Below are 12,187 nucleotides of genomic sequence, written 5' to 3'. Positions count from 1 at the left end.
TGAGGAAAACTATTTTGGTCACTTGGCCAAAACCCATCCGGATGGAGGGAGACTTAAAAGACTCGGCTACCCAGCTCTCCCTGCATTTCTCTGCTCGAAATGGGATTTAAAAAAACAATTTTTTTTAAAGCCCTAAATTTTGGCTGCATCTCTATTTATGTAACAACCACAGCTGCTCCCTAAAATAGCTGCTGCTAGCTGGAAGAATGAGGGCTTGTGTTGCTAACGTTCGAGCCTGTTTTCGGTAACACTTGACTGGAGGCCTTGCCCCACACTTGGGCTGCCCGCCTCTCAAAGGACTAAAGAAATCTTGTTAGCACATGCGCAGTGACGGGGATGGATTGGGAAGTCAGGGCTCCTCTCAGCAAGAACAAGTCTAGCGGTTCATTCTACACAGTCGTCTGTGATCTCCCGACTACCCAGAATGGCTGTATGACCTGCCAGTGCAGGGCAGCCCTGTGGCTTGATAGAGACCCTTCAAAGTCACAATTTAGAGAGAGAGAAAGAGAGAGAGAGAGAGAAGGCTTTTACTGTTGTGTTTTGGGAGTTGTGCAGGGGTGGGGGGGGGACAAACCCAAACCTGGGCTGTTGGCATGGCATTTATTAGAGGGCCCCTCTCCTCTCAAAAGTAACAAGGAGAACCCTCTCCAAAAGCTATCAAACTCATTAAAAAAATACAAATGTTATTTCCCCCCTTCAATCACTATTTATTTGTGACAACATTTGTTAAAAATATTACTTTTGTTTTTGAGAAGAGCTCGTCCTCTTCTAGAACATGGAAAAATAAACTCTACGGAGGACAGTCAGTATCCCCGTCACCACCAGGGGCTTTGGGCCCTCACCTGGACATGCGCCTGGGCTGCATTTTCTAGCGGACGGGCTCGCCTGCCGTTTCCAGGACTGGAAGGGAGAGGAACTGGGGCGTGGTAAAGCTCAGGTAGCATTTGGAAGGGAAGAACTAAGGAAATGGGGTGGTTTCCTTGCCAATGAAAGGAAAGGCAACAAGGGTGTTTGGTGGGGTGTCCCCCATCTCTTCTGACCATGGAGAGCCGTGACCTGTTGATGCTTGCTAGACAGTGCCTGGGATGGTCGGGCCAGCGTCACTGCCAAAGGAGGGCTCCGCTTCCTTACCCAGGGTCATCTGAAAACACTGAGCTGGATGAATGGTAGAAGACAAGGATACATAAAAACAGTAAAATGTTTATTTTCTTAGAAAAAAAAGTGGGGCGGAGGGGTTCAAAGTGATTGTGATCACACTTCCATCTGCATCTGAGTAAAGCCAATGTCACAAGCTTAATCCTTGGTTAGGAGATTTATTAAATGGAACGACCTGCTGCTCTGCTCCCTGGTCACTTCCAGGAGTCTTAGCACAACATGCTTTTACATCAGTGACAGCTTCTCTTACTTCTTTTTAGCAGAGAACCAAGGCTTGCCATAGCAACCATCCCACCTCCAAAGCTCAGCATTGCCAGTGAGAAGCAAGGCTCGGTCTGTCTCCGGACTACTTGGGAGAGACGGGAGAAAGGAAAGAGAGAGGGGGAAGGAGACGCTTGTCTGAGGAGCGGAACCATCCTAGAACAGAAGCTTGAGATCTGCGTTCACCACTACCTCATCTTCTAGAAAATAGGTTGGAGAGCAGCTGTAAAACCAACAGTCTCTTGAAGGTGAAGCTGCAGAATTCTGCTGCATACCAGGACACGAGAGAAGTGAGAAGTTGCAACAAGTTTTAACTAGCAGCAACAAAGAAAGTTCAATAATAGTTTCCTGTTGTTGTTTGTTGTTGTGGTGGTGGTGTGTGTGTGTGTGTGTGTTTTAGCAAGATTCCTTTGCAAGTTCATTAAGAAACACTGTAATTTTTAATGGGGCATACGATATGGAACGATCTTCTTTGTTAATAGCGCTGTTCATTGCAGAGAACCGACCTTTCCAAAGATTTCAATTGGGGTGTAACCTATTTATTTACACAGTAGTAGCTCCTGGTTTGAGTGGTAGAATTGGCGCTATGTGATATCCTCTTCTTCCGAACAGTAATCTCGACCCTGTGGGAAGGAAGAAAACAATATGTGAATGCGAAATTCTGAGCAGAGCCTGAAATAGTTCCTGGTCATCACTTTTCTCTCGGTCTTTGTCTCTGTGAAAAAGAATCCAGGATTCAACACTGATTACTTGTGTAGTCAGGTCAGCGTTGGACTGCTAACTGCAGGGTTGGTGGTTCAAATCCACCAGACGCGCCTCAGGAGAAAGATGAAATTGTCAGCTCTCTTCAAGGTGGACAGTCTCAGAAATGCCACAAAGGGCCACTATGAGTTGGAATCGATGGCACGGGGTTTGGTTTGGTTTTCTACTGGGTTTACGGTGGATGTGCCCTACATATTTGTTGGCTGAGTATATAAGCTATATATACATCACGGACTCCTGGGGAAGGGTACTTGGCAGCTAATCAAAAAGGTACAAGTTCAAGACCAAGTTTGGAATAAGGACCAGGTGAGGTACTTGCAACTACCAGTAGACTAAGTACTTCAAGGTATTCAAGGAATTTTACTGTGTCTCAGTAAAGTCCTTTATGGTGACTGCATATGACAGAGGCATCCTAAGACTTAGCTTTTCATCAAGAAGTTACCATAAGGTTATTCCCTTCCCATGGCTAGCAAGTTGATTCTGACTCACAGCAACCTTACATAGGGTTTCATGGTTGTACGTCATTACCGGAGCAGACAGCCTCATCCTTCTGAAGGCAGGCGGCTGGTGGGTTTGAACCAGGGCTCTTGTGGCTAGCAGTGCAAAACTTACATGGAACTCAGTTTCTTTCCAAGAAAATGTGAAAGAAGTCATTGACCCTGCACACAGTCTAGGGGCTATTCTCGTGCCCAGAGTCTCTCCTTCTCTGGGGCTATGGCATAGCCGCTCTGTGATCATTCAATGGGCTAGTCTCGTCCCTGGAATTTACAATTGGTGTAATCCAGGGAAGTCGAGTTTTAAATCAAAACATGCAGATTAAGAGAATAAACCCAGATCAAGAAAAGAAAATAAGAATTCAGTGAATTCTGTTCTAGGCTTGGTATGTGACGCATACACAAGAAAGGCAAAGATGCTTTTGATTCAGATCCAACAAAAGCAGTCACTTGGAGGTGTAAGGACTAGACACTGTTGTTCCTTTGGAATACATCCCATCTTCTCTCCACTAGGCTAAGTATTCCACTGAGGTATGGTGAGGGACAGGATGTCCACTCTGTATCTGCCCTCTCTGGATTGTCAGAGTACTCATAGTGACCCTATGGGATCTATATAGGACCCTATAGGAGCTACAGGACCCTATAAGAAAGCTGTCAAGTTGACAGCTTTCCTGGTCTGTAATCAGACCCACATAGCAGAGGCATCAAGACCCTGCCCTGTCTGCACCACAGCCTGCCCTGAGGCTCTAAGGGGAGAAAGCCACAGATAAGGATTTACGAAAACCAAGGTTTATTACTATTTGCATCTTTAAAAGGTTTTTTTCTTTTCTAATCTTTTTAAAAAACTATGCTTAAGGTGAACGTTTCCATAGCAAATGGAGTTCCCATGTAACAGTTTCTATGCCAATCATCGCAACATTGCCTACATCCTTCACAATGTATCCTCGTCACTCACATTCATTCCATTCTAGCGATACCATTTCCAGGACGCTAGTTTCCTTCCCTCTTCCCTTTGCTTTATATTGACCACATAGTCTCATAAAGATGGCTTTAAGTTAAAGGAGTCCATGACTCATAAGGAGCAGTATTTATTTTACTCACCACTTTTGTTAGTTAGCTGAAAGTGGATCTCGAGAAATAATTTTAGTGTAAGGTTTAAAGAGTATCTGCAAGCAACAAACTCAGGGGGGTTTCTAGTTTCAGTCAGTGCAGTATTACCTAGTCTTGTAAAGAGCCTGAGTTCTATTCCACATCTTTCTCCTGTTGCGTCAGGATCAGAATGGTAGGGAGGCTTTCCTGAGTCTTTGCCTTCTTTCTTTCTATTTTTTCCAGAAGAGCAGAGACCAATAGAAGTATCTTAGATGGTGGCTCCCAAACTGTTAACATCCCAGATGCTACTCAACATATTAGGATGTAGATCATACACTATGAATACATTATGCCCATTTACTGAGTTGTCCCATGAGTCTAACTCTTCAAACTAAAACAAACAGAAAATAATCTCATAAGATGCCTGGCTATGTTTAAGAACAATCCATAGCATGTCCTTTCAATGGTTTATTATAATATGGATAAACAAAGACACACATATACTTGTATATACATATACCTAGAGAAATATCTATCTATACGTACCCAAAGTAATACTTTTATACATACGTCCATGCCTATATACATATTTGTAACCAAAAACACATATGTAATCTTCGGTTGCTATTGTCACTTTTGTTTTAAATGCATACTACATGTTCCAGTTTGGGGGGACTAACCAGCCCTGTGATTAAGTAGTGGTAACATATTGGCCTGCTACCGGCAGGGTCTGCGGTTTGAAATAACTAACTGCTCCATGGGAGAAAGATGAGGTATTTACTCCTGTAAAGAGCTACAGTCTCAGAAACCCACAGGGGCAGTTCTACCCTGTCCTACAGGGTCACTATGAATCAGAATGGACTCAACGGCGGTGAGTTTGGGTTTTGAGTTTATTTGTTTTATAAAACTGCTTTTCCTAAAAAGGCCTCACATTTAAAATGATTTTTCATATTAGTATTTCTTACATGTACTATTTTTTCTTTATCACACTACCTTGGAAATAAGTCACATTTTCTAAACAACACCATCATGAAGATTGCCCCTCATGTCTGGGTGCTAAACCTAGTTCGCATCCTTACTAGCTATGGGATCTGGAGGCACGTAGCTGTTTGTGTCCGTTTCCTCATCTGTACAGGAGGAGGAACTGCGGGGCTGGTTTAGAGAGGTGCCGCCAGGGTTCCGCACGCTAATCTTGGGCAGGTGAGTGAGGAGTGCCTGGGGAATGTGTGTGCATGTTTGGGAAATTAGAAAAATGCACCCACGCAATATAATCTTCAGGGCTGTTTCCACAGTAAGTGGCCCCAGACTTGCTTGTGGTCATTGAACGTGCTGCACGAATTAGCATGTTTTGGTTCCTTCTACCATCTGATTGGTAACTCTCACCCCTTCACCCTGAGTGCCCAGGGCCCCAGTCATGGCCATCTTTTCCTCCCCGCTTCAAGCTTCTCCTTGGTGGAGCCTAAGGTGTGTGACTAATCTTCCTGGGTAGAGGAGGGATCTCAGTGGCCATCCAGCAACAGCCCCCTCGGGCACTGCTCATCAGATGTCAGCCCAGCCTGGGTCCACACCACTGAGGACGTTCAGGTTAGGGAGGCCGGAAGAAGAAGAAACTCATGGCCCTCCACAACTGGTAGTTTGTTCTCAAACAGGGATCGGGGCACATCTCAGTGCAACTGTAGATGATGCTTTCCACATATCCTCAACTCATGAAGTGCAGAGAGGAGACAGGCACAGGGGTGTGCCGCTGGAGGATCGTAGGCAAGGCGGGTGGAGTTTTCATAGAGATTTTAGATCAAAAGAAGCAGGGTACTTTCTAAGTGAAGGCATGAGACAGGAGGCACAAAAAAAGGGTGGTGGAAAATGGAGTGGAAAAGAAAATGGATTACTTCCACGAACTTTCCGAAGACCCCTCTAGTGACACTGGATGAATTACTAGGCTTTGGTTTTCTGGGAATAATTATGGTCTTTATCCCACAGGGGTGTGCTCAGGATTAAGTGGGAAAACTACAGGGTTTGGCACGCAGTCAGTAAGTGTTAACTGGGACCACGATTACCATCAGTACTGCCACTGCAAAGGTCCGTGTGAAGACTGCGCATGCCCAGTCCCCTGGCAGCAGAAGAGATGCTCCCTTCTTGTGGCTGCCGGGTGAATGAGGCTGTGTCCTAAACTGTGGTCTGAGCAGTGTCTGCGAGTCCCTTCTCCACCTTGGCTGTGTGCTTCACACTTCAGAACCCCCCCCACAGAAATAAAGCTTCCGTGGTGGAAACAACTCTAAGTCCTTGCACTTCACTTCTTAAGTATAAATGAGCTGGCAGGTCAAGGGCTCAGTCAGCCAATGTGTGGCTCAGCAGGCTCTTCATCCATGAGATAAATGTTGGAAGCAATACTCACTCACTCACTCACTCACTCACTCACTCACTCACTCACTCACTCACTCACTGCCCTACTCATTGATAAAGGAGAGTCTCCAACTCTCTGAATGGCGTACAGAGTCACGCAGCCAGAGGGTCCATCAGACCCCCAAGTTTAGTGCTTCCTGTACAGGACAGCGTGTGCAACTTTGACTTCCCAAGCGTCTGTTCTCGGAAAGGAGGACGCAAACTGCACCCGTGGCATCACAGACATGCTTCAGCCACTGCTCACACGGACCCTGCAGGGAAGGGCGGGAGCAGGAGTGCTGTGACTTGCAAGGACGCCTCAGAGGAACCAGGAAAGCCCAAGACAACAGGGCTGGCCCATGCGTTTTATGTTACATCTGCAGTGACTTGATAACTACATTTAAATTCAAATCAGTTCCACTTTTGTGATTATCAGTCTTGTCAACAGCTATGAGAACCAAATATTGTAGTTAACAGAAAACTTGGAAATCGGAAACACATTGATAGCAAGAGCTACCATCTGGTCTTCGGATGCAGTTCCACGAAAGGGGAGCCCTCGGAAGCCCTGCTGTTGGAGGGGCGCAGACTCAGCATCACATGGTCCCCATGTGCACACTGGTTCCCCTGTGCAGGACTGGGAGCTCTCCCCCGAGTCTCATTCACATCTTTAAAGAACTGCGCAAAGACGAGAAGCAAAAGGGAGGAAGTGGGAGTAAGCCCGGTTTGGGAGACATGGCAATTCTTTCCCCTGAAGTACGCCCTTTCCCCTTATGCGGGGCACAAAGTGGGGATCTTTGTGAAGACAGAATTAGGGACTGTTAGACACAATCCCACCCTTGTCCACAGGGCACACTGAATGCTACAGAGAGCAAGAGCCCCAGGAGGCACCGCAAGCTGGGAGAGTGGAAACTCCCAAGGACACACACAAGGAAGGGCTGTTTGCAGGCATCACCATGGCGTTCTAGTGTAGCATCTGACCCAAGCCACAGCCGTCGGGGTCGATTCGGACCCAAGCAAGAAGTGCCCCAGGGGTGTCCAAGGCTGGAAATCCTTATGGGAGCAGGCAGCTCCTCGTTCTCCCCAGGCGTGGCGGTTGGGGTCAAACCACAGACCTTCTCCCTGGCGGCGGAGTGCTTTATCCACGGCGCCACCAGGCTCCTCTGGGGCTTCCCTTCCCGAGCCTCCCTGACCAAACCCGGCCCCTTTGGGCAGCTCCCGGGTTCTTCTTGGGTTGTCCGTGAACTTTTCCTGGGCGGTTTCGTCAACTACAGTTCGGCCGGACAAGAACGCCGTTTGTTTAAGTGAGTAGGCTATGAATTCAAGAGAAACTTAAGGAGGACTTTAAACAAAGGGGTGGGTGGGTGCGGCATGATTCTAGTTTGACATTACCTGCCATTGCCATGTTTCCTCCTTTAGATTGGTGTCCATTCTTTGCAAAGGCACCGATAAAACAAAACAAAACTCAAGAGCACAGAACATAATATTCCCAGAGAATGGGCCTATGCTATGTAAGAAGTAAGTATCCGACAAAGGTGGATCCGAGAGAATGATTAGTAAAACAGGATACAGAAAAGAACTCCTGTCAAATCTCTGGGAAGGGCGATGGCTCTTTCAGCCTTGAAGGAATAACATTAACTGAAAAATCACACAAAAAAGGAAGAAGATGAACACCTTTGATTGTGTAAAAATAGGCCTTTGGGTCACACACCACATTTAAAAAAGTATAAGGCAAAATGAAAAAGCAAACGTCACAGTGGAAAACATGCTTATCTGCAGCATAAACATGAGTGATAAAAAGTTATATGAGAAGCTCATATACTTTTCATTTAAAAATGAAAAGTAGCAGGAGAATCCTAATAAAAGGAGAAGGGCACAAACAGCAAGCTGGTACGACACGAAATAAAACCAGTAGGCACACAAATGGGGCAAAAAAAAGGTCTGTTTCAGAAATAAATAATGCAAATCAGAACGGGTTATTTAAAAACAGTGATATCCATTTCTTGAGCTTGCACAGTGACATGGAACTCTCATTTAACAAGTGAAAAGGTATTGCTACTAGGGTTTTAGTTCATACGCCCACAATTTATTCTAAGCAAAATGTATTGAAACATGTCTCTGACAGGGCTACAGACAAGGCTCCTCAGATTTGTAATCGTCTTAGTTAATTAAGGTGCCTTCCGGACAAAGGGCCAATCAAAACAATGGGTTCTGAGGGGATCTGCTGGGCCAAGTAAACTCAAAGCAGAGAAATCAGTTCAGGAGACGTTGACAACTGTGTTTGGGGACTCCAAAGGCTTACTCTAGTTAGAGTTTATCAAAGGACACAAGACAACCACAGGGCTTATTAGGTTTTCAGAGAATGGACGATCCCTTTGGTGCGAGAAAGGCCAGGAAAGTGGCCTTAGGAATGTTTCCGTCATGACCATGCCCCTGCTCATTCTGTGTGGGCAGCACTGGGCTGGGAAACCTTACCCCACCCACACTACAGCCCTGCTCTTGCCCCCTGAACACTTCGTTTGTTGCAGAAACTCAGAGAAGATGTCAAAGGAACACGATGTTAGTCCTTTGAGGAGACCCCAATGGCTGTTTTGACGTGGAGTAAATTGAGGAGCGAAGAAGTTTGGGGCGAAGGGTCAGAGAGACGGGAACGCCACCTGCAGTCCTGTCCAGCTGTAGACGGAGGTGGGTCAACAAGCAACAGCCGCTGCACACGCTCATCTCACGATACCCATGGCTTTGCTACTGTCGTTCTTGATGTTCCGTATTACTGGCAGTAGTAAAGATGGTGCGACTTCTTGGAAAATCAATCATTTGGTATGTATTATGAGCCATAAAATGCTAATGCCCTTCATTATAGCAATCATAGAAATCAGTCTCAAATACATTGACAATATCTGTACATTACACGGGTTGCCTGGGGCTGATTGTGGGCATGCCAGGTGACTGTGAGTGGGTGTGAGGGGGCTTCCTGGGGTGATGAAAGTGCTCTAAAATGGAAGTGTGGTTTTAGTTGAACAAGTGGGTAAATGCATTAAAATAATTGTATTATATAGTAAAAAAGCAGTACATGGAATGGTATATAAATAATACTTTCATGAAGTTGCTAGATATGTTAAAATGTTTGTTAAAGAACTTTTTATTAGGCATGAAAAACCTAATAGGCCAAGAAGAAAATGGTACCTAAGCTGTGGTTTAAGCATTCTCTACTACGGTACAGACAGCAGGACTCGGCACCCATTGTGCTCCATGCCGCCCAGCTCTCCTTTGGCATGACCCTGTGTCTACACACATTGTTCCCTTGCCTGGTCTCCACTCCCAGCCCCCACTAGGGTCTTGTTCTAAGCACATCACCTCCAATGACATATCCCCCAGTTGCTCTAGGAAGGACTGTGTTCTTTCTTTCCCAGCATTCCCTCCATCACACCTTAAAGCAATTCTTACAGTAATTCTCCCTTAAATGTTTGCTTCTCTTACTTGAGTGAGCAGGAACTGTCTTTTGCTTATCTTTGTCTTTTTGACACCAAGTGTCATCCTGGTGTGGCCACATCTTAACAATCAGATACCCCTGTGTTAGGTGGTGGTGGTGGGGGGCAGCGCTTGCGGAGGGAGGAAGGATGGCGACTAGTTCAGTTTGTTATAGGAGATGTGTCCTGACATTTTCGTAGAAAAGGCAAGCGGTGTGCATTTGGCACATCATGCTTAAAGAAGAGGATCTTAAAAACAGTATGATTGAAAAAGAACACAATTTGAATGAAAGTATAAGCAGAGACTGGGTCACAGGCCTGGTGACAAAAACAGCCTAGAACCCAGGACAGGAACAGGAGGACCGCAGCAAGAGGGAACAGACGAGGATGCTAGAGCTCCAGGCCATTGTTGACCGTGATTGTTCTAAGTGGTTCCGACGTGAATCACATATGGAACGATGCCTGGTTCTCCTTCCATCGTGTCTATCTCTGCATCAGAAGGCAGCACTTTGTTGTCACCACAGAGTTCTCAGTTAGAGATGCTCACAGGGGCTGTTATGAGCTCAGGTAAGGGAACAGTTCAGCCAAGACTCTCATGTTTGCAGTAAATAAACATGACATTTTATAAGGAAGCCTCGTTACAGAAATTTGCGTTAATGAAGCTTATTTCTGTCTGGACATGTGAGCTGTGACAATAATTTGGAAAGCAGGCTCTTGTTTATTGACCACCTGGATGGAGGACTGGGATGAAGGACTGAAGAACTGACCCCCTCCCCTTGATCTCTCTGGATGATACTGGGATACTGTGTGAGGGGCTGCCCTATGCATTATTTTGGATCTCTGATCTCTCTCGTCCGTTTTCATTGGCTAATTTGTAGAGGTAGAATGCCAAACCTTTCTTCCTCATCTGTATTAGGCTGGCAGTGCGTTTGAACCCTCTATTTGAAATACTGGTGGTATCATTTCCAGCATCATAGCAACAAGTATCCCAGCAACAAGCAGGTAAAAACACTATGACACAATGACAGGTGATTGGCAGAGAAGAATGTTGACTATGCTGAGGGCGTTTGGAAGAACAAACACCTCAGTCTTTGAAGAATCTAAGCCAAAATGCCTCTAGGAAGCAAGCGTGAAGAGAGTCCAAGTGGCTTGCTTTGGGCATGTCATCAGGAAAGACCAGCTGCTAGGAAAGGTCATCGTGTTCAGTAGAGGGTCAGTGAAAACGAGAGAACTGGTCAAGGACATGGCTCAATACAACAGCAGAGTCAAGCATCAGACTGATGGTCACAAAGAGGGCTTAGGTGTGCACATAGCATTTCATTCTGTCCAAGCAAGGTCCCCAGGAGTCTAGAGCAACTAACAATGACTCCACTGCTTGTCTGCTGGCCTGGCATGCCATCACTGCCTGTTCTCCCATCCTGTGTGGGAGCTTGCTGACTCTCGGTTCCTGGATTCACTGATTCACAGTCTTCTATCTTGAGCTGTGGGAGGTGTATGCTCTCTGAGTGACAAAGAGCATACTGATTCCTGAAGCTCCATCGCCACGAAAATAGTTTCCTGCAGGAATGTAATGGACCACCTCTGCCTCCTCTTCCACACGAGACCCTTCCTCCCAACCCTTTCCCTCATGGATCACCACCGGAGGCAAATCGAAGTTTCTTTGAGAGAAGCAACCATCTTATGCTCTCTCCCTGAACCGGGAAGAACCTCATCCCACAGCGTGAGCATCTGAGAAGGGCTGGTTAGACCCCAGAGCAACGGATGACGAGGGGGCCAGAGAAGGGTGAGAAGCAGAATGAGCCACATCCCCAGGCGATGGTGGGCTCCAGGGTCCTCCAGCAGGGCTGTAGGGCCGGCCATGCCAGAGTCCATGTGTGTGTGCTTCTCTGTGGCATTTTTGTTTACAGCCCAGCAACAATCTGTAACAACAGCTTTGAGGGAATGCTGACACAAAGCAAAAATAATTAGCTGCAGAGCTAAAGTCTCCTCTCCCTAGCTTACTTTGTAAGAAAAAAAATCAATTGAGGCATTAATGGCCGTCCCTGACTCTAATGAGCTTTACTGTAATTAGCCACGCACGCTCTTATTTCAGTTGGAGAAAGGTCTCGTTTGTCATGCCAAGTGGGGGTGCGACAGCCCCTGACTGTGTCTTTGACTATATATAGGAATGATCACCGGGATAATACAGCGGTGACAGGAGCACCGTCTATTGGACTTTTAATTCCCAAGAGAGACTAAATATTACCAAAACAGCTTTAAACTCCCCACAAAGTGGTTATTATACTCGAATCTCCAGTCTACCGACCCCAAGGAGGATCTCCTAGGAGCCGGATGGCCGATACATATCAGGCGGTATCCAGTGGTGGCACATGGATGGCATGGAAGGGTTCTGCTTCCCCACAAAGAGGCAAGGCCTGGTCCAAGCAGCAGCAAACTTTTCTCTGTCGGGTCAGGCAGTAATAGTGGAGGCTGTGGGTCACGTGGTCTCTTTACACTCACGCAACTCTGTTGTTTTAAGCATGAAAGCAGCATGGGCAAAACAAAAGGAAATTACGGAAGCCATTTCAATTGCATCAGCATCAA

General features: G+C 46.2%; 1 protein-coding gene across 2 annotated transcripts in view; it reads right to left on the bottom strand.

The window, feature by feature from the left end:
* Positions 1–1,180: 1,180 nt before the first annotated feature.
* Positions 1,181–12,187, bottom strand: part of CUNH1orf21 (chromosome unknown C1orf21 homolog) — a 189,959-nt gene continuing 178,952 nt past the window's right edge. For both annotated transcript variants that reach the window (XR_006680817.1, XM_004706677.2), the window contains one exon: positions 1,181–2,039. Coding sequence is in view for 1 of the 2 variants with exons in the window: in XM_004706677.2 (XP_004706734.1) it covers positions 2,001–2,039 (39 nt within the window). In the remaining variant the exon portion in view is untranslated. The remainder of the gene's footprint in view (positions 2,040–12,187) is intronic.

Source organism: Echinops telfairi, unplaced genomic scaffold (genome assembly GCF_000313985.2).
Source record: "Echinops telfairi isolate 266 unplaced genomic scaffold, ASM31398v2 ScPeMD7_7424;HRSCAF=8462, whole genome shotgun sequence".
NCBI lineage: Eukaryota > Metazoa > Chordata > Mammalia > Afrosoricida > Tenrecidae > Echinops > Echinops telfairi.
This window is presented reverse-complemented; position numbering and strand designations above follow the sequence as displayed.